Source organism: Staurois parvus, unplaced genomic scaffold (genome assembly GCF_062004578.1).
Source record: "Staurois parvus isolate SC_StPar_1 unplaced genomic scaffold, SC_StPar_1.0 ptg000199l, whole genome shotgun sequence".
In the NCBI taxonomy this organism is placed as follows: domain Eukaryota; kingdom Metazoa; phylum Chordata; class Amphibia; order Anura; family Ranidae; genus Staurois; species Staurois parvus.
In genome coordinates this window covers 1605771-1628856 of record NW_028317995.1, presented here as the reverse complement: position 1 = coordinate 1628856, position 23086 = coordinate 1605771, and the positions used below count along the sequence as shown (strand labels likewise).

Genomic DNA, 23086 nt, shown 5'->3' with positions numbered 1-23086 from the left:
TGCAGTAGCTCTGTCAGTTGTAAAGAGTGTTATAGCACAAGGTGATTATTGCATTTAGGTAAAGCCTCAGGATAAATAGCAGATAGTGTTGTGAAAAAAATTACATATTTGTATAGAAGGTGTGACTGTGCTGTATATGTTAACTTTTTTTTTTTTTTTTCTTTTAAGGCTGAGAAGAACCGTTTGGCTGCTATGGCAAATAATCTGCAGAGAGGAAATTCCGGACCCATGCGCCTCTATGTAGGCTCTCTACACTTCAATATCACAGAGGACATGTTACGAGGAATTTTTGAACCTTTTGGAAAGGTTATTTTCACTTTTCATTTGAATATATAATTGACTATTTTATTTTTACTTATGGATTTAGTTGTGGACTCTGTCGTATCTGAAAGAAAAATTATTTTATTTTTCAGATTGAGAACATTCAGCTTCTTCGGGAACCTGATACAGGGCGATCCAAGGGTTATGGATTTATCACGGTAAGAGCTATATGTTGTCTGTAAACATTTGCTTGCAAAATTAGGTTTTGTGTCTCTGCATGCTTCCAGCAGCTTCCCACATTTTGCTTATGCAGACAGTATTGATTTTCTAGTACCAATTATTATAATATTTTAAAGCCAAAGGGAATTAGAATATTTAAAGCTATGGCCCATTTGGTATGTTATGGCAGTGTTTCTCAATCTTTTGTGAGACTGGACCTGGTAATTTTCTTTTATATTCAAATAATTTTTATTGAAGAAATTTTCAACAAACAAGTTATCACAACATGTGAAACAAATATGAAACGAGACATGTTCACAATAAAATGCATTATCGGGAAAATAAACATACATTAGAGGGAGCGGGTTCCCACTATTTAGCTGGGAACGATGTAGCAGGGCCACGGATACTTGAGAGGTATGCTCAGCTCATTGTGAACTTTATATGGTTGAACATGTGATAAACCGTAGAGGGGAGAGGGACTAGAAAAGAGGGAGGGAGGGCACCAGTCAGATGCGTTGGCACTAGTATGGTGATATGTTATTATAGTTTTCATTTAACAGAGCAGTTAGGGTCTTGAAGCCACCGAGACCATTGAAAACAGAATTTGTGATATGAGAGATTTTGGATTGCTGTTCTCTTTTCCATCTCACAATGGAGATTAAGCTCCGCAATGAGGGTTGAGAGCGAGGGGGATGTGGTGGATTTCCATAATTTAGTAATATTGCTTTTTACCACTGCTAATGCGTGGATTATAATAGTACGAGAGTCTGAGGGAAAATTTTCTATTCCTATGTGAAGGAGAGCTAAAGCTGGGTTTGGAGTCGTTGGAACTTCAGATATGGAGATCAATTGGAATACTCTATTCCAATACGATGTGAGAAATTTACATGACCAAAGTATATGGAGAGTCGTTCCTATTTCTCCGCATTGTCTCCAGCACTTGGGCGAGTGTTGGGTGTAGTAAAGGTTGAGTTTAACAGGTGTTAGATACCACTGATGTAAGATTTTCATGTATGCTTCCCAGTGGGAGCTACATTTGGAGGCTTTGTATGTGGTATTGAAGGTTTTTGCCCAAGTGTATGGAGAAACCGGTTGATGGAGGATTTTTTCCCAGTTAGTCAGGGAAGTGGTATGGATATCAAACTGAGTGTTGTTTATAATTGTATAAAAGGTTGAGATTTCCTTCTTAGGATAATGTGTTCTTTGAAAGAAGAGGTATGCCGTGGAGGGGATTGTTAGTTCTAGAGATAAATCCAGTTTGCGTATGGAGTGGGCAATTCTCATGTATGTGAAGTTTTCACATACAACGTCAGGGAGGTGGAATTTTTCTTGGAGGTTAGCAAAGGATTTTAGCCTATGATCTATGTATAAGTCTCGAATATGAGCTATACCTCGATTTTCCCATTGTGTCAGGTTTAAAGAGGGAATGATGAGGTGTAGTGTAGAAATTGGAGTAGGGATTTTTGTTGTTTCGTTGTCTGGGTAATTAAAGGATAAGAGGTCGGACCAGGCCTGTAAGGAGGCTTTTATACATGGATGTTTAGATAAAGGAAGAGTTTGGGTATTTAGAGGAAGGAACAATAATTTGTCAGGAGTATGTGGGAGATGTAAAGAAATTTCCAAGTGGGTCCACATTTTATCCTTGGTAGGATGCCACAAAAAGAAGAGCTGGTCTAGGAGCGTGGCGTTGTAGTAAGATTTTAAGTGTGGAAGACCTGCTCCTCCCCTGGAGGAAGGTCTTATTAGTAGATTTGTCATGCATCATCTAGGTTTTTTTTTGCTCCACATAAATTTGTTTAGTATCGCTTGGAGTTTAGAAAAAAAGGAGTTAGGAACTGGAATAGGAAGAGTACGGAAAATGTAAAGTATTTTAGGTAATATGCACATTTTTAAAGTTGCTATTCTACCCATTGTCGATAATGTTGGTGTGTGTAGTTGTTTAAGTTCCCATGGAATGGAGTCAAGTAGTAGTTTGTGGTTAGCTTCGTATAATTGGTTAGTTGAGGTTGTAAGCTTTATTCCCAGGTATGGAATGCTGTGTAGTTCCCATGTGAAGGGGAAATGTTTGATCAGCATATTTTGGATCTTAGGAGGAGTGTATGGGTTTAAAATGGAGGATTTCGGTTCGTTGAGCTTATAGTAGGAGACTTCTGAGTAGTTGTGGAGGTGCATGCGTATTGTTTGAAGTGATTTGTAGGGATTAGTAACCATTAGGATGATATCGTCTGCAAAAAGGCTAATTTTATGGTCCATTTTGGAGTGAGTAATACCCGTGAATGCTGGGTCATCCCTGAGTTTAGAAGCCAAGGGTTCAATTAATAGAGTGAAAATTATGGGAGACGGGGCAGCCTTGTCTGGTGCCATTAGAAATTTGGAAGGGTTTTGAGAGCGTACCATTAGTTAGAACTGTAGAGGGCGAGTATTGCCGATAATACCCAATCTGTAAGACCAAATTTTTGGAGTGTAAGTTTCAAAAAAAGCCAATGGATTCGATCAAATGCTTTTTCAGCGTCTAAAGATAAGAGTAATGAGGGTTGTTTGGTGGCTTCAAGTTTGTAGAGGAGGGATATTATTCTTCTAGTAGCGTCTGGAGCTTGTCTACCGGGGATAAATCCCACCTGGTCAGAGTGGATTAGTGTGGGGAGGTAAGGAAGTAATCTTTGGGCAATTTTGGCATACAACTTTATGTCCGTGTTTAACAAAGAAATCGGTCTATATTTTTGTACCAGTTGGGGATCTTTGTTTGGTTTAGGGATGGTTGTAATTACTGATTGTAGCATTTCAGAGGGAAATATCCCTGTAGAGGCAACATGGTTAAATAATTCAGATAAATGCGGTGTGGGGTTGGGTGCTATTATTTTAAAGAATTCGTTGGTAAAACCGTCATTTCCAGGGGATTTGTTTAGGGTTATGTTACGATCTATTTCTGCGGGGCAGATTGGTATCGATAGCGAAGTAAGTTGGGATGCTGAGAGACGTGGTAAGTTGGTATTGTCTAGGAATTTTTGATTGGTAATGGTTGTGGGTTGGGTTGTGTCAAGATCATCCTTGAGGTTGTATAGTGTGTGGTAATATGTCGCAAAGCCGTCGGATATGTCTCGTGGGTTTGTAAGTTGTGCGTGTGTAGTTGGGTGCTTAATCGTGGCTATCTTAGATTTAAGCCGCTTTTGTTTAATCATTTTTGATAGGAGTGCATTCGCTTTATTACCGAGCGCGTAGAATTTGGATTTAGTTTTCTGTAGGTTAAGGTCGTATTCGTGTAACAGAATCGTATTCTCAATTTGTTTCTGTCAGAGGCTAGGGTTGCGGCTGTGGCGGCATTTGGGTTTGTTTTGTTAATTTCTTCATTCCGTTTAATGGAGGATAGAATTTGATCGATTTGATAGGACCTTTGTTTTTTGATGCAGGAGTTTAATTGTATGAGGATACCTCTCATGTAAGCCTTATAGGTGGGCCAGATCGTGGTTATAGGCATGTTAGGAGTTGTGTTGGTTTCAAAAAATAGGTTATGAGCTTCTAAAATATGTTTCTGGTGTTCTGGGTTCTTCAGGATTGCAGAGTTTAGTCTCCAAATAGGCGGGATTGCCGAACGTTGGTTTTCGTCTACTGAAATGTGGATTGGAGCATGGTCTGACCACGTTATTGCGCCAATTTTGGATGATGATATATGTTGCAGTGTCCATTTGTCCGTAAGGAAAAAGTCGATTCTGGAGTATGAAAGGTGCGCGTGGGAGTAGTAGGTGTAGTCCTTCTCATTGCTATGTTGGCATCTCCAGATGTCGTAGAGGACATGGTTTTGTAGGAATTGGTTGAAGGCTTGTTTAGGCGATCTTTTGTTGAAGGACGAGTCCAGATGTGGGTTGCCAATAATATTGAAGTCTCCTCCGATGATAATTCTGCCTTGTTTTAGTGAAGAGATAGTGTTGTAGAGCTTGTTATAGAATTTCAACTGGTTTTTGTTGGGACCATAGACATTCACCAAAGTGTAGAGGCTGTTATTCAGTTGGCATATTAGAATGTGGTAACGACCTTGAGGGTCGATGGTTTCTGATATGTGTCGGAACTGGATAGAGTCTTTTATGGCTGTAATGACCCCGGTTCTTTTTTTTAAGTTAGTGGCCATGAAGATGTTTGGGAAACGATGGAGGTGAAATTTGGGTATCTTGTTTGTAGCGAAGTGGGATTCTTGAATAAAGAGGATGTCGGGCTGAAACTTTCTAGTTTCTTTTTGGAGCATCGATCTCTTGAATAGAGAGTTTAAGCCACGGACATTAAGGGATGTGATGTTGATCATTGTGCAGGTCTTTGAGTGCTAAGCGAAATGTTTGAAGTGATATTTGAAAGGATATGAGGTTGTGCGAGCGTATCCATGTGAGGGAGGAGGTAATCAGATGTGAGAAAGCGGTTTAGGTTCGGTTGCTGGATTAAGGTGGAGTTTCCATGAAAGTTCATCGTAGATCCGTAGGTGTTAAGGTGGGATTGAGCAACTGGTGGTGGTGTCAAGGAAGGAGGTGAGAGGAAAAAAGGAAGGGGGTAAAAAAAAGACTTGCGTAAAATGCAAGTGGTCTGAGTAGCTTGAGTTGCTACTTCAGATGTGGGGGGTTCGAACAGGCTTTGACCATAAAGAAGATCAAGCCAAACAATTTCTGGTAACACATACCTTCTATAATTTGGCCGATTGCCAGAGATTAGTGAGGGGAAACGACATCTTTGAGGTGTTATGTTGATGTTGTAGCGGAGGTGAGCAGTGACAGGCTTAATCGCCTTCCATATTCTGAGAATAAGTAGGTGCGCTTTGTAGTGTGTCTTCGGGGATTATTTTCCAGGTTTTAAGCAGGTCCAGGCCCTCTTCGAGATTTTTGATGGTGAAGGCTTTACCGTGTTGTTTTACGGTTAGTTTTGTGGGGAATCCCCATTGATATGCTATACCATGGTTCCTCAGGGCTTTAGTAATGGTAATCATCTTTTTGCGGTTAAGTAGCGTGGTCTTCGAGAGGTCCGTGCATAACCGGATATTTGCATGTGTCGGTGGGAGTGTAGATGTATTTCTGGCCGCCAACATAATTTTATCTTTTATGTGGTAGAAATGGATCCGGGCTAAGACATCCCTAGGAATGGAAGCCGATAGGAATGATGGTTTAGGTAGACGGTGGACTCGGTCTATAGCCAGCTCCAGATCGGAAATAGATGGTATGAGGAATTTTATATATTGTTGTATATAGGATAGTAATGCTTCATTAGTGACACTTTCAGGTATACCCCTAAACTTGATATTGTTACGCCTTGAACGATCTTCTAGGTCGGCTAGTTTCAGATTAATTTGTTCAATGTCCGACATATGATCTGTGTGTGCGTCAATCAAATCATTGTGCGCTATAATGACGTTGCCCATTTTGGATTCAATATGTTGTATTCTCTGTTCTTGATGTTTGACCATGCTAGTGATGTGTACTAAAGATGATGATAAATCATTATGCAGGGTTTGTTTGAGAGATAACATCATGTTCTTCATGCATATCTCAGTTACTGGTTGATCTGTTGCTGGGAATGCCTCTGACAGGGAGGTCTGTGTGTATCTGTGGAGGTGAATCACTGAGGGCCTGGTATGTATGCTGCTGCTCAGGGTCCAATCTGATTCTAGACTTGGCTGGGCTTCTTGTGGTGGGAGACAACTCACCAGGGTCCCCTGGGTACAGTGGATATCGCAGCCTGTGGTCTTGTTGCTGGGCAGAGTAGTCCCCTTGCTGCCTGCTGTCCCTCTTGTCACTGCTGCCGGCGCCATCTTGGATCCCTGCTGTGATGGCAGGGAAGAATTGAGTCAGTTTCCCTGGCTGCCCCGGGGTTTTCCTCCTGTGGGGCATGTCTGGGGAGGTTTGGGCACCTCTGATGTGGATCGCTGTGGGGTTAGAATTCCCTGGGGTCTGTGTGAGCCGCGATCGCTCTGGCGGTTGGACGGAGTGGTTCACACTACACGTCGATACGGGAGCCGGCCGCGCATGCGCCCCCGGTAATTTTCTTTTATAATCACCTATGCCCAAACAGTAGAACAAAAGTTTATATTTGTAAAATAAGTGTATGGGATTGCAACATTTTCATTTCAATGTTCTTAAAAAGGGAGTAATTTGTTGAAAATTACTGTAATTTAAACAGACAAAGAAAATATTTTGTTTATTTAAAGCTTTAAAGAATCATTTAGAAGGAAGGAATCATTCAGACTGTGGCTCTTATGCCCATCCTGAGAACTTCCCTTCCCTTCCCTTCCTTATTGCAGTGGTCAGCTCTACTTTGAGACAATCGACAAATCTTCCCTTTATACAGTGACTTCCTATTTGCGATTTGTACCTTGTCAAATTATGACTAGCTGGTCAAATCCCCGTAAAGATATCTCTACACTACTGTAGCTGATCTCTTGTTTATAGTATGCATGGGCAAATGGGTGTCATTTTGTTAATTCAGCTGTGCTTTTTGTTTTTTGAATAAGAAGCGTTTTGTTGCACATGGTCTTCGAGGGACAACATCTGTTTTGGATTGATTTTCAGATCATTTTTCACTAGGACACTATTGGCAGCAAAAGCACACCACCTTCTTTTTTTCAAGATGGATTGTGGTGAACAGCACTACAGCGGTGGCATATATCAACCATTTAAGAGGAACTGAAAATATCAATGTAGCGTAAGAGTTAGATTGCATCCTGTCCCACACAGAACTTTTCTGAAATGTCCACAGTTGTTTTCCAGACTCCCTCGGCCTGCAATGTCTAGATTGGGAGAAGTACTTACACCAGAGATGTTTCTGCATCTTTGTAACAAGTGGGGATGTTTAATGTGGTCCTCTAGGTCCAACAATGAACTGGACAAGTTAGTATCTAGCACAGGGGTCCGCTTGCAGAAGCAGTGGATGCTCTGTTTACTCCATAGGTTCAATACACCCTGATTTCTCTTCCACCTTTTCTGAATCTCCTTGCTCAGCTGTTTCACAGGATTGAGATTGAGGGGATTCGGGCAATCTTCATTGGTCCTGAATGGTCCAAACAGATGTGGTAAGACTAATGATAGACACTCTGATCTGCCTCTGGATCCTAGGGATCTTCTGTCCCAAGGACCTATGTTACAAATCTGCTTCATGGTCACTGGCTTAAACGAAATGGCTGTGTACAGGTTCTGAGAGACAGAGGTATATCTAATTCTGTGATTCCTCTGATGCTAAAAGCTAGAAAGGCTACTTTCGGCAAGGTTTATCAACAGACATGAAAGGCATACTTCACTTGGTGTAAATCTCTGGTCTTCCACCTTTGGAGTTTCTGTGTAAGATAAAGTACCAAGACAAATTGAACTGTTTACCTAATTGCAATTGCTGCCACATTTTCAAATTTCTACTAGGTGGATGTTTGGGCCTCAATATTCAATCATAGATCCTTCAGGAGGCTCTTTAAACTGCAGACAGGTCACAGTTTTTTGTCTCCTGTGTCTTTCAATGAGCGAGGAAAGAAGATTTTATCATATTCATTTATTTATTTTTAGTACAATACTAAAATCAAGTTTTCACATAAATACTGTGTGCAGTTATGGTTAGCAGGAGGAAACTCCGCTTAGCTGTTAACTTTTATGCTTCGAGTCACGCTTTGAGTGCTCATTTGACTTTTCTCTAGTTTTCAGATGCAGAGTGTGCTCGGCGAGCCCTAGATCAATTGAATGGATTTGAGTTGGCAGGTCGGCCTATGAAAGTTGGTCATGTGACAGATCGTGGTGATGGCAGTACCGATGTTTCGTTCCTTGATAATGATGATCTTGAACGCAGTGGAATTGATCTGGGGGCAACTGGAAGATTACATCTCATGGCTAAACTGGCAGAGGGTAAGTTTTTACACTGTTGATATATTATCCAAAATATCTGCAATTTTTTTTGTTTTTGGCTGTGTCTGCATGTAAGGTATGTTTTAGTATAAAAAAAAAGTGACATCTGCATGTAATATGTATTTATGTATTATACGGGGGGGTGTATCCCAAAAGTTAACATCCCAACACGGAAAGAGTCCACAGACATGAAGCTTTATCACCACACCAAGCCACTCTTCCAGATGTTCGACGCTGAAAATGTTGTATGCGCACTATATGGTCTTTTGTGCGCTTCTTGCAAACAGTTGTCACCCTTCGCAGTCGAGTTTAAAAATGGAGAAAGTGGAAGGAAAAAAAAAAAAAAGCTCATATTCCATCAGCGAGCAAAGTCAATGGTCTCCTGGAACTCCGAGGGTGGTCTGCTGTGCCATTTTCAACTTTTTGGATGCCCCATATGTGTACACACACTCACACTCTTACACACACTTTTTTTTTTTCTTTCATGTCTCTGTGTACTATGGTTTTATAGAGTTTTTTGAACAGATAAGACTTTTTTTTTTTTTTTTTACTTTTTTCTGACCTCCGGAATGGATTAATTGGTTTTCAGTGCAATCCTATGGGAGATTGCGTTTTGGTTTACAAATTTTTCGCAATGCGAAAAGTCTCGCAGAATGAATTAAATTTGTAAACCGAGGTACTTGTGTGTGTGTGTACCAAACGTTTTGAGACACCCCCTCCAAATCATTGGATTTAGGTGTTCCAATCACCTTCTTGGCCACAGATGTATGAAAACAAGCACCTAGGCATGTAGACTGCTTCTACAAACATTTGTAAAAGAATGAGCTGCTCTCAAGAGCTCTGTGAATTTAAGCATGGTACCGTGATAGGTTGCCACCTGTGCAATAAGTTCATCCGTGAAATTTCCTTGCTACTAAATATTCCACGATCAACTGTTAGTGGTATTATAACAAAGTGGAAGCAACTGGGAACAACAGCAACTCAGCTATGAAGTGGTAGGCCACGTAACATGACAGAGTGGGGTCAGCGCATGATGAAGCACACAGTGTCCAACTGTCTGCAGAGTCAATAGCTAAAGACCTCCAAACTTCATGTGGCAGATTAGCAGAACAACAGTGCATAGAGAGCTTCGTGTAATGGGTTTCCATGACCGAGCAGCTGCATCCAAGCCTTACTTCACCAAATGCAATGCAAAGCGTCGGATGCAGTGGCGTAAAGCACGCTGCCACTGGACTCTGGACTCTAGAGCAGTGGAGACGTGTTCTCTGGAGTGATGAATTGCGCTTCTCTGTCTGGCAATCCAGTGGATGTGTCTGGGTTTGGCAGTTACCAGGAGATCAGTTCTTCTCTGACTGCATTGTGCCAAGTGTAAAGTTGGAGGGGGGATTATGGTGTGGGTTTGTTTTTCAGGGGTTGAGCTTGGCCCCTTAGTTTCAGTGAAGGGAACCCTTAAGACGTCAGCATACGAAGACATTTTAGACAATTTCATTCTCCAAACTTTGTGGGAACAGTTTGGGGATGGCCCCTTCCTGTTCAAATATGACTGCGCACCAGTGCACAAAGCAAGGTCCATAAAGACAACCAGATAGAACACTTTTGGGATGAATTAGAGCGGAGAGTGAGAGCCAGGCCTTCTGGTCCAACATCAGTGCCTGACCTCACAAATGCTCTTCTGGAAGAATGGTCAAACATTCCCATAGATACACTCCTAAACCTTGTGGACAGCCTTCCCAGAAGAGTTCAAGCTGATCTAGCTGCAAAGGGTGGGCCATCTCAATATTGAACCCTACGGATTAGACTGGGATGACATTAAAGTTCATGTGCGTGTAAAAGCAGGCGTCCCAATACTTTTGGCAATATAGTGAGAGAGAGATATAAATAAAATGTGTGTGTGTATGTATGTATGTATGTGTATATATATATGTATATAAAATTAGTGGTGCACCATAATGAAAATTCTGGTGCCGAAACCAAGAATTCAAAATGCACTTATCTGAAAAATGAAATGCGCTGTTATACACAATATATACCTTAATTTTTTTTGTAAAATATGAAAGAGAATGTTACGGTGAGTAAATAGACACCCAACATTTCACACTTTATAATTGCGCACGCTCGTGAAATGGCTTTAAACTGCGGTACTTAAAAATCTCCATGGGTGATGCTTTAAAAATTTCTACAGGTTAGTAGTGTAAAGTTACAGAGGAGGTCTAGTGCGAGAATTACTGCTGTTGCTCTGACGTTCGTGGCAATACCTCACGTGTGTGGTTTGAACACCGTTTACATGTGTGGGCATGGCCTATGTGTGCGTTCACCACTACGTACGAGCGTTGGGGGACGGAAGCACTTTAAATTTTAAAAAAAATGCATGCATCCCTTGTGATAGAAATAATTAGTGACAGGTCCCCTTTATTGAGAGATATGGGGTCAATAAGACCCCACATCTCTCTTCTGCAATGTAAAGCATTAGATCAAAAAAAGCATTGATCTAGTGCTTTTTATTAAAAAAAAAAATAATAATAATGGCTTGAACCGGAAGTGACATCGCTCCGGTCCTCCGGTCCTGCCGCGCGCGCATATATATATATATATATATATATATATAATATATTTCCAATTACCTTGTTTGAGTCAAGTCCACTTCTGGCTGATCAGTTTTCAGGTCAGAAATAGGAGTCTGGTAATTGTCAATATGGGCAGTATAACCAATTTTTCATGTACATATTAAAATTTTTTTTTTTTTTTTTTATAACCCCCAAACATTATATATTTTCTGAAACGGGGGTCCTGGGGAATAAAATGGTGGCTGTTGCAATTTTTTATGTAATGCGATATTTGCACAGCTGTCTATCAAATGCAAATTTTCAGGATATGACGTTACATCAAGTAAATAGATACCAAATATGTCATTTGAAATTGCATACGCTTGGGGAATGGCAACAAACTATGGTACCTAAAATTGTCTATAGGGGACGCTCTTTGCAAGTTATCAGTTTAAAATTCAGTGATCTATGGCACTAGAAAATTGTTCACTTTGTTCGCAGAGACACCTCATATGCGTGTGGTGCAATCGCCATTTATATATGCGTGCCAGACCTATGTGCGCCTTTTGCATGTGATCATGGAGGGAAGGGGGTGCTTTTAAGGTGTTTTTTGTTTTGGTATTTTTTTTTTTTTTTTACCTCTCATTTTAATTTTTTTGCTATCAAAAATGAATAAGTCCCCTTGGGATAGCTTTGTGCTGCAACGGGTATTCTATCAAACCCCTGATCTCTCCTCTGCTCTTTAGGTCAGCTGATCCCTGGCTGTAATGGTGAGGGAATGACCGCACTGAAACTGGAAGTAATGAAATCCTTGTTGCTTCCGGTTTCATGTGTCACACAGAAGAGGGGTGAACAGATGTTCCTCCATCTTTTCTGTAGGCAGGCAACCAAATCGCTTACCATAGTTCCTGGTCCCTCAAGTGGAAAGAATTGTAAACATATGGATTGTAATGTTGGTTAAATTGTTGCCTTGGAAATCCATACTCACCCTATACGTTTTGAAATTATAACCCATATACTGTAGTTGATATAATAAGGGTTCAAACCCTTAAAATTTTACAAGTTCGGAGTAATATTACCCAAAAGGGGTTAAAATTTGGATTATTCATCATAGTGCAAAATAGATTTTTCCTTCTGTCTTATAGTATCTTGCATCTGTAAGGTGAGTACAGGCTGGAAACTACAGCACAGAGATAATGAAGCATGTGTTTTTTTCTTTATATGGTTGGAACAATCAGGAATTCCCCATCCTGCCATATATAGAAGTTTTAATACTATATAAAAAAGCCTAGCGTTGGAGGTGTCCAAACCTCCTGAGTCATGGGGATATTGTAGATAGCCCAATTTAATCCTAAAGCAACATTTTTCTCAAGTAAGATCCTGAAATAGTATCTATACATTTTAAACCGGGGCATTGTGTAATGTAAATAGCAACTGTGTGGGGCCATGACATTTTTATTAAGTTCTACCTACAAACGACTACTAACTAGTACATTTCTGTTTGAATGCATGTAGCAACAGTCTAAGGTTCAATTTTAAATAGGCGGAGAGGTTCTTAGACACTTTGACACAAAGTACAAGATCTTTATGTGGATCTTTGACAGTTCAGGAAGTTTGGGATAATGAATAATTGGTGCTTTTATGCGATTTCATTCTACTTTACCCCTGGTTCACATCTATGCGGCCGTGCGGGTCGCATTTAGAACGGGCATGAGAGCCCATTCATTTGGACTCCCGTGCCCTTGACATACAGGGAAAGAGGCACTTCTTTGGAAAATGCAGCCTGCACGGGAACCTCAGTTCCCAGTATGGTTGCGTTTTCCAGTGCGGGCGGCATGCCATTAGAACTAATGGCACCTGCCCGCGGGTCCGCATTTCTCTGTACGGGTGGTGCGGCTGCACGGATTTTCGTGCGGATCCACAGCGTTACCACCCGCACAGATGTGAACCTAGGCTTATAGTGTGTTTGTAGTGATACAATGAAAACACCATCCCTGTTAAGGTAAACACACACAATATCAGTTAGGAGTGCTTGTCCCATTTTTGCGGGAACATGTAAAACCAGTAATAGATTTTGAATTACTTGGTTGAGTTCATAGGTTTATGTGTTTGAGTGTGTTAAAATAGGTTCCACTTGATGTTTTGCTGCAGTTGAATTATTGCTAAATCAATTTCCTGGCTGTTTTATGGCTAAATAAGCATTTTTGCCTTATGCTTAACAGCCTTTTTGGATGTAGATGGCAAAAGACTACACAAATTGTGTGCTGTACTTGACCATTTCACATGATGTCTTAGCAATAGAAAATCTGCATTGTGACCGACCCTTCAATGTTTTCCCTCTCTTCTTTACGCCTCACTACTGAAAATTGTACACATGACATTGTCATGTGTGTCATCTGTGTCTGTAAAAGGATGCTGTTAGAATAAATGGTATCCGTAATTCAACAGGAAGGAGCTTATTTGTTAGGTCAAATATTTGTATTTTGAATGAAATCTTTGACTTGTGAACATTTACTCATACTGTTGATTTTCCCTGTATCAGGTACTGGTCTGCAAATTCCATTTGCTGCTCAAGCTGCTTTGCAGCTGAATGGAGCCATTCAACTGACTGGCCTGAACCCTGCCCTTTCAGGTATAATCATTTAAAAAAAAAAAAAATGTACAAAAGTTTTTCTCTTTTAATGCATTTTTGATCGTAAAAATTACTTTGAATTTTTTTCAGCTCTTAACCCGGCTTTGAATTTGGCAACTCAGTCAATTTCTACACAGTGCTTCCCACTCTCGCACCTCTTCAATCCACAGACCATGTAAGTAGTACCCAAATGTAACATGTTGTACATGTAGTGGTCTTTGAAGTCTTGAGGATTGTAAATGCCTGTGTTTTGCTTAGAGACATTTTCATTTCTAGATGCCTTTGTGGTCAGCCATTAAATTCTTCATATAGAACTTTTACCGTGTAGGGGAGAAGATTTTGAGATTTTAAGAGTTTTTTCATTTAAACAGGGATTTGGAAGCAGTGGGGAGAGAGTGCTTCTATGACCTGAAGGCTTACCTTGACTATACAAATATTCAAGACATGTTTGGTTTATGTGTTGGATAACAAACTTGTGGCTCACACATGCTGTGACATATTTTGCATATTTGGTGTCAGCGTAAATTGGATTCATTCAGCTTTCTCTTTGCTTAATAGAAAATTGTGCTGAGAATTTGTAGGCTATCATTCCTGACCTCCATCTGCAAAAGTTGCTTGGTCTATAAGACCTGAGACTAACATGCAGATGTGTACATCTGTTAAGTGCCCGTTCACATTTATGCGGATTGGATGTGGTTTGAACCGCATCCAATCCGCATGACGTGAAAAAACATTGCTTCATATGGTGCCTGTTCACATATGTCTGGTGCTCTGGCAATTCGGATTCAGTGCAGTTTTAAAAAGAGTTGTGTTTGATTTTCTGAGCAGTGCAGTCTGGTTCAGGTGTCTATCACAGGCTATACTAACGGTTCTGTGGGAACCGTTTCTAAACCGCAAATGTGTGAGCAAGATAAGATCCTGAGCTAATCCTGTCCTGAACCTGATGAAAACCTGACGTGATCCTGTGAACAACTACTGTATCAATTAGCTGTGAAACCTGAGCTTCAATCCGCACCGCACATGTGATCCGCTCCTATTTTGCATGTCTGCATACTTATTTCAAGTCTTCTATACAGAAGTCTTTGGTTTATTAGGACAAGCAGGGAGCTAGTATTTCTTTCTTGTTTGTACCCAGCATGTTTCAGATTTTTCCTAGGAAGTTGGATGCCTTTTCTCTGCTCCTGCTGAGAAAAGTTTAACCTTTTTGCAAGCTTCTCTTTTTTATAATTTTCTCTTCCATCAAAATCTCTACACACCGCTATCTGGATTGGTGTATCCTCAGTAGTAGCTATGGAAGCAGTGTATGGAACCCACTGGATGGCTGATCACAGGACTTGCCTGGAGTGTGGTGATGGTGCTCTGCAGCTAACATAGTACACCCAGGGTACACCCATAGTACAGCCAGTGAGCCAATGAGGAGAGAGCGGGGACAGGGCCAAACCGCACCATGTGTGTGAATGGACATGCAGAGCAGTGACTCGAGAGTAAGCCTGCTTGGGTGCCTCCATAGCAAGCTGCTTACTCTGGGAGTATTAGGCAGGAGGGAGGGGCCAGGAGCACCAGCAGGGGACCTGAGAAGAGGAGGATCGGGGCTGCTCTGTGCAAAACCACTGCATAGAGCAGGTAAGTATGACATGTTTAAAAAAAAAAATGCCTTTAAGATCATTGGACACCATTATAATCCCCAGTTTTCTTTTGGTTTGGACTGGGTAATGACGTCATCTGCTAAATGGCGTACCTTTTTTCTGCACTCAGCATTGAAGTACTTTCCTGCCACTGCTTCTGATCTCAAGTGGCATGTGAATCCTCGGTTGGTCTTTACTTCCTGTCCTCATTGAACAGGTCACCTCTGGCTGTCTGAAACTCTCCTGCTACCAGCAGCTGGTAGCGTATTTTAAGCCTAGGGTTGTAACTTTTGAGTTACCTGCTTTTTAGCAAAGGAAGCAGTCCTATTGTACCAGGTTCCCCCAGCTCACAGTCCACTGAAAGGCTTAACACTGGCATCCTGGAAAATCGCCCTCTGCTTGGGTCCCTGCCATCCTCAGTCTTACTTTAGCTGTGTCAGGCATAGACTCCCCTTCAGTATTTCACTGCAGTTATGCAGGATTTGTATGGACCAGATTGCAACCTTGATTGACAACTTTGGCTGCAGAAGCCATGAGCATACTTCCGCACCTTTTCCTGCAGAATCATTTTCTGATCTACTTTGTCTCTAAAATCCCTAATGGACAATGTTGCCCATGAGGAGTTGTAGGCTATTATCATTACTCCCAGATATTCTTGGATCTTGATGCGGTACCAAGGTACCACTTCAATGATGGAGGATCAGCTTGCAGCTTCTACCAGTGCTGTTACCTTACAAGGCTCCTTTAAAGACTCTAAAGTCACCCAGACTTTTCCATTTGACTCACTGTTCCTAGCCATTCTTTATGGGAACAATGATAATCCTGACTCCTGTTCACATCTCCCAAACAGTTGCTAGTCCTGTATCCCTCTGAGAAGTCTCTTAAGACGTGGGCTATTCCCTTTGTGGATCCTGCTATCCAACCTAGCACTGACAATCCCTTTTGGAGGATGTGCCTGTGTTTGGTGATCCCACTAATAAACATTTGGAGATTCTATCCATTACGTATTTTCTCTGGTAGACCCTGCCTTGCAACTTCCCTTGGCCAATATGCTAGCCTATCAAAGCTTGGTGGACTGAATTAAAGTCTTGAGAAGGATCCGGTCTCCCTCCTAGATGATCGCATTCTTATGGAGTGTTTAGCAGTCATGCCCAAGTGCTGCGCAAACTGTTGGCGCTATATAAATCCTGTATAGTAATAATAATACTGGCAGCTGTAAGCTTCTGTGTGGGCAGATTGCTGGAAGTCTGCCGTTGCATTTCCCATATGAATCTGCTGTCAGTGAACATGTGGAGGACTGTTTGGCCCAAATATTGGGCTGCAGAGTAGGCATGTAAAATGTGGTAGCTGCACATGCCTTTTGAGGGACATCCTTTTTTTCTTTTTTTTTTTTTAATCAATAATTTTTATTGAGTGCAGCAAGAGATCATCCAGAAATCATAAACAACACATAGAACAAATAAATATAGCAGGTACACACATATACACATGGACGTAGATCAGAAATTAAATAACTGGCATATTATAGCCTGTTAACATACTGAAATGGCAAAAACCATGTAACATTTCAGACAACTGTGAGATGAGTACATCAATCCAAGAAAACCATTATCAGGGTTCGCCCCAATGGGAGAGTAATTATAAAAGCCTATCTATTACCATGTCAATGGGGGATAATAAGCCCGGTGTGGCTAGCCAAGTATCCCACAGCTTTCCAAACTTTCCTGGGCATCCCAGTGTTGAAAAATAAGCTTCTCTAGACGTAAGGTATGTCTCATTCGTTCCACCCATTCTTTGTGGGTTGGCAGCTGTTCTGCCTTCCAGTGTTGTAAAATTAGGTTTCTGGCTTGGAACAAAGCCCTTTTAGTGGCCCTGTTACTGTGGGTCATATCTAAGATGACCAATAGGCATTATTTTAGGGTCTAGTGACAAGGTAACCTGAAACACTACATTCACTGTGTCCACCACTTTGGCACAGTACCTGTGTAATTTCAGGCAGCATCAAAGCATGTGGATAAGGGTGCCCCGTTCTTGTCGACATTTGCCGCAAATAGAAGAGTAGACAATATCCTTTAGGAGTTGCATTGGACACCTTTTGTCAGGAAAACCCATTGGACACCCTTTGTCACCAGGAGTAAGGGTACTCATCTGCCCCAGCAGAAAAAGGGTAGAGCTTAGGCTAGGAAGGTTCATTTAACCTTGGAGTAACTTTCGTTCATTCCAGGCCTCAACCTCAAAATCCACACCCAAGTCAGACACCCAGTTCAAATGCAAACCCTGGGCCCAAATACCCCAATGCTGCAGATAAACCCTCTTCAGCATTAAAGTACAGCCAGCATTTCAGATACCTGGGTATAGGGTGTAGATTCCAGGGGCTACAAGCTTGGATTTTGCATTCAGCCCCCTACTCAGTCCATATATTCCAACCTACCTGTATCACCACATGGATTAGCAGACCTCTGTGCAGCCCTTCTATTCAAGCATGTTCACAGGTTCCTAACTAGAATGTGGTGCCGGCCCCATCTTGGATATCAAGACCCTAAATGTTTTTTTCATTTTGGGTCAGAAATTGCACATGGGATCAGGCTCCCTGTTGGAGAGAGGCTTTCTGGCCTCTGTGGACATCAAGGATGTGTCTCCATTTCTCCAGCGAATCAAGTGACACAGTAAGAAATCACTAACTCCAAGATGGATTTTACTGTAAGTACAAATATTCTCATCAGCCTGAGTAACTTTGCATCCAATGACATTTTGGGCCACCAGCTGTACACATACTTGATATAGGTGTGTAACTTGCTAAGTAGCGAGGATGAGGATGACAGCCCACTTGTATGAGCTTTTAAAAATTGAAAAACACAGCTCATGTATTGCTTTTTTTTTTTTTTTTTTTGACCGATTCCCTTTAAAGCTGGAGCAGGTGTTTTGAAGTTGAACATAGCGAGCAGTCAAATGTCATCTCTAAAGCTGTATTGCTTATTTTGCCAAGCGGATGATGAATAATGTAATACATTATTCCTCACTTCCCCAGCAGCTGGCACTCTCCTCCACTGTTCAATGGCCTGATTGTTGGTGGGCCCTTGGGTTGTAGCATACCCCTTCTGGATGTAGAAACACTCTCTCCTCATTTCTGCAATCTTGCATATAGTGCAGGACTGCCAGTCTTGCATTGTACAGGAATTTAACCGGTCAGGTAGTGTGGAGGATCAGCATGAAGGAAGCTTTTATAACACATGGTGTTTGTAGTGGACTAAACAGTGTTTTTGTATTCTTTTTTTTTTTCCCCATTTTGTCTTTAGGTAACATTCGGAAATGCAGATCTACTGACCATCTAGTGATCTAAATGCATCTTTGACTTGCCAAGTTGCACAGATGTGGTATATGGACTTTCTATTTGTGCCCTAATTGAAGGAGTATACTCTGAAATATGTATCTATCCTTGTGCAGACATCTTAGAAGGTGCTTATAAGGGGATGTTGAATAATTTCTTGAAGACCTGAGTCACTGTACATTGGGGAAAGCAGCCTTTTGTAAATATGTCCTTTTGGTGTCCCTTAAACAGTTAATGTTGACTATTGCAGGATTTCCCCAGTGTTTTGTAAATATTTTTTTCAGTGTGCTGTGTAGCAACAAGGTTGTCTATATGGTTATCGTCATAACAACTTGGTACTGGAAGGTCCTGGGATTGTTTTGATTCTGTAAATAGGCGATCGGTGCAATCTCTGTAAATACAACCTCCTAATAATTGTTTCAAGTGTAATACAGAAAGTGATATTAATAAGACATGGGACTCTGAAAATTTCAGGTTTCTTTGAAACACAGAACAATGGTATACTTATTCTTGTAAGTGCTGCCCCATGTGGAGCATACAGTGACCTTAAAATGCCTCCCGATTAGCTTGTTTAGATTTCCTATTGGCATAGTCAAGACAATTAGGTTTGATGAAGAGTCACCACACACATTGCAATCTGACCATACAATCCTTGTACAGTAAACTCTTTAGATTACCAAAGCTGTGTAATATGAGCACCTACCTAATCTAACCAATTTGTATCAAGTAAGGCTGGCTTTTGCACGACCTAGCTTTTGGTAGATCTAAAGGATGTATAATCAGATTGTAACCTGTGTCGTGAGCTTTAAGGGTAGAACGACTACCTCAATACCAGCAGTTAAAATGTTCATTGTAGCATAGAGTTTGCTCTTGCCTAAACAGTATGTTTGTGTGTTTCCTATTAGGGTACGGTGAGATAAGGGCGTGACTGTTAAGTTTGAGGATATACATTTCTGTCTAAAAGTATTTGTTCTTACAGTGGTGTAATTTTTGTTCCTGCACCACTTTATTTGTTTAAACTTTTGAATTTGCTGATATGCTTCTAAATTGTCATAGTTGGAAATGACAGTATAGAAGATGTGCTGAAATGAGAATCCACTGTAGGTAGGAGTGGGGCAGCAGGGACAGGGTTGAATACATGAGATATTTGGAGTTTGTGAGGCTAAACCTTGTCATCTGTAAGTATCTCTAGGACCTCTTGTGTTTTGTATTTGCCACCTTTCTGTGTAAAATATTTAGTATCCTTTACATGTTACTTGCCCCTAACTTACACAATGTATAGATTTATTTTTATTTTTTTCGTCACAAAGTACTGAAAATGTCTTTTGTTTTTTCAATTACATTTGTTAATGTCCAATTTTTTTATTCTTTAGTAAAATAAAAAAAAGAAAAATGATTATTATAGCAATTGTTTGTGTTTTTGTTGTGGTTTTTTTTTTTTTGTTTTTTATCTTAGTTACACATACGCAGCATGTCTGTGAGGAACTGTAATAAATGCTGACAGCAGAACCAGTCCTCTAAAGCAGACCTACATGGCATCTTAGCGCCACAAACCAAAAATGCTATTTAATTAAGTATTCTTGCATGGCAAGACCACTTACTGTTATCTCACATATATATTATTATTATAGCCAAATTTACCAGCCTAACTCCTCCCACAGTTTTTACACTACATAGACAGTAATATACCAAAACGTGCGGATTGTTCCCGATTGGTGTGCTATTACTTTGTGGAACGTTTCGCCAAATAGTTCACGAAATATCGGTGTTTTTTTGGTGAAATTGGTCCCGTAGGAATGAATGGCGGAATGTTCAAAACTAGAGTGGGAGCTGACAAAAGCTAGAGTGTGAGCTGAAAAATCTGGACATGATTTCTAAACTGCCATCACTCCCTCGTTTTCAAGCCCACCTACACAAATCTTATATCAAAACGTTCATCCCTGCTGCCACTAAAAATGGCTAAGCCATAGTCCTGATAGTTTTCACAATATGACCATTTGTTTGCAACTCACGCCCGCCCATTGACATTCATTGAAACTCCACTCTAGCCACCTCAAATTTGAAGGGCAATGTATAGGTTTTTGTTTAATAGTTATTGATTTACAAGAAACTTAGTAATAGGTTTTGTTGTTAATAGTGGTATTTTTTTGGTTGTGTGTGTGTCCCAGTAACAGAAAGTTGGGTCTCCTTCAGAGGTCATACAGCAGGACAATGACACAAAGCACACATCAAAAGGCACCCAGAAATTATTTAAGACCGCGCTAGAGTGTACTGAACTGGCCAGCAACGAGTCTATATCTCAATACCATAGAGCACCTGGGAAGAGATCTGAAGCCAGCAGTTGGGAAACGGAACCCTTCCAATCTGAGAGACCTGGAGCAGTTGGCGAAAGAACAGTGGTCCAAAATTCCAGTAGAGAGCTGTAAGAACCTCATTGATCATTACAAGCAGTGATTTCAGTTATTTTCCCCTCCCTGTCTTTCAGGACATCACCTCGAGAGACCTCAGCTCCTCCCCACCTGAGGAAACACCTACACCCAGAATAAAAGTACGGCCTCCCCACTCTGACCACAGTAACTGTGTTTCCGCCGGTGGGGAGAGACGGGCTTAAAAGCCCTTCCAGGGGCGGTCAGAGGATCGCTCTGTGCTTGGAAGAGGGGGACGTATACAGTCTCCAACACTTGAGGAGCCAGAGATAGTAGATATCAGAAATGATAAAGAAAAGCCAAGTTATGCACTAACCAGATAGCGCATGTTAAAGCGCATGGGACATTTAAGACCTGTCCCTGGTACTCAGCCACTGTATCACTGGAGCAAGGCGGTGTCATCTATAGGGTGACCACTAGATGTCATCTGTCCGGATGGAAGCTGTGTCCAGCCACTGTGTTGATGGATCAGGTGGGTGTCATCTATAGGGTGACCACTAGATGTCATCGGTTCCAGGAGAAGCTGTATCACGGATCCAGGGATGTCACTGCAGATGTGTTCTTGTTAGGCACAGTCCCAGGACCTACTGGATTTACAGGCTCCCCAGAAATAAAGAGCCCGTAAAAAAAAAAAGGCCTCAAATAGTGTGATAACGTTTATTTAAAAATGAACAATCAGAAAAGAACTTACTAGCAAAGGTACAGCTGCTTATAAACGGCCAGACCGGAGGTACATGTACATAAGATAAACATAGCTTGGCACTTCCCTAACGCGTATCGTGTAAGTACACATCATCAGAGGGGCCCCTCTGATGATGTGTACTTACACGATACGCGTTAGGGAAGTGCCAAGCTATGTTTATCTTATGTACATGTACCTCCGGTCTGGCCGTTTATAAGCAGCTGTACCTTTGCTAGTAAGTTCTTTTCTGATTGTTCATTTTTAAATAAACGTTATCACACTATTTGAGGCCTTTTTCCACGGGCTCTTTATTTCTGGGGAGCCTGTAAATCCAGTAGGTCCTGGGACTGTGCCTAACAAGAACACATCTGCAGTGACATCCCTGGATCCGTGATACAGCTTCTCCTGGAACCGATGACATCTAGTGGTCACCCTATAGATGACACCCACCTGATCCATCAACACAGTGGCTGGACACAGCTTCCATCCGGACAGATGACATCTAGTGGTCACCCTATAGATGACACCGCCTTGCTCCAGTGATACAGTGGCTGAGTACCAGGGACAGGTCTTAAATGTCCCATGCGCTTTAACATGCGCTATCTGGTTAGTGCATTACTTGGCTTTTCTTTATCATTTCTGATATCTACTATCCCTGGCTCCTCAAGTGTTGGAGACTGTATACGTATTTAGCACATCTGATGAACTGACGCCGTCTTTTTGCCGATCCACATTCATATGGGATCTATCATATGTGTAATCATTGTTTTAAGTTAGCGCTGCACTTTCATATTTTACCATTTACTCTGGAGGTTCACGAGGTGCCTTTTAGTGCCAGCAGCTACCCTATCAACATCCACATACTGCGCTCGATTTTATATATATATTTTATATATAAGTTTATTTTAGGGGGACGTATAGATTGGGTGCTGTCTGTTCAGGTGCCCCCCACTTTGCAGAAGAGGGGGACTGATCCTTTCGGGGGGTGTCCCTTACCTGCATCTCGCTCCGCCCCAGCCCCCAGCGACAGAAGTCAGGGGTGCTCCAGTGTCCAGGGGGACCGAGGGAGAGGTACTGCCACCCCACGATGTGCCAGCAATGGAGCCCTGGCTTTACGACAGGGGAGGTCACTTCTGGCTGAAGGGCGGGACTTTATCCTGGGGCTCGGCTTCCGGACGTTTTCCTTAGAAGCGTGGGCCGGAGTTCGGCTGTGTGGAGGGTTGCATCCTGCAGAGGTAGGTGACCCTCCCCCACCTGGTGCAGACCACCACCTGGAACATGTCCGGAGTGGAGGCGTCAGGACCAGGCGACGTCAGCACCAGCTAGCCTCAGGTAGGTGGTTCAGAGGAGCCTTGTTTCCCTACTTGTTGGACCCCTAGCTCCAGGGTGTGTCCTCAGCTCTCCGGGTGGTCGGAAGGGCTAGAGCAGGGTGGGGGGAGGTCTCAGTCTCCCACACCCTGCCAGGAGGAGGGCGGGGAGGGGCAGTCAGCCAGTCCCTGTGGTTAGTGGGAACC

General features: G+C 41.8%; 1 protein-coding gene across 2 annotated transcripts in view; it reads left to right on the top strand.

Moving 5' to 3' along the window:
• The window catches only part of RBM23 (RNA binding motif protein 23), a 35528-nt gene extending 15668 nt beyond the window's left edge, over positions 1-19860 (top strand). Inside the window, exons 9-14 of one of the 2 annotated variants that reach the window (XM_089678189.1) lie at positions 169-306; positions 414-479; positions 8132-8336; positions 13422-13511; positions 13602-13686; positions 18433-19860. In XM_089678189.1, the coding sequence (XP_089534315.1) occupies positions 169-306; positions 414-479; positions 8132-8336; positions 13422-13511; positions 13602-13686; positions 18433-18436 (588 nt within the window). In that variant the 3' untranslated portion in view covers positions 18437-19860. Of the gene's footprint in view, positions 1-168; positions 307-413; positions 480-8131; positions 8337-13421; positions 13512-13601; positions 13691-18432 lie in introns of those variants that run through there. The other variant, XM_089678190.1, reaches the window with a different exon arrangement.
• The last annotated feature ends 3226 nt before the right edge of the window (positions 19861-23086 follow it).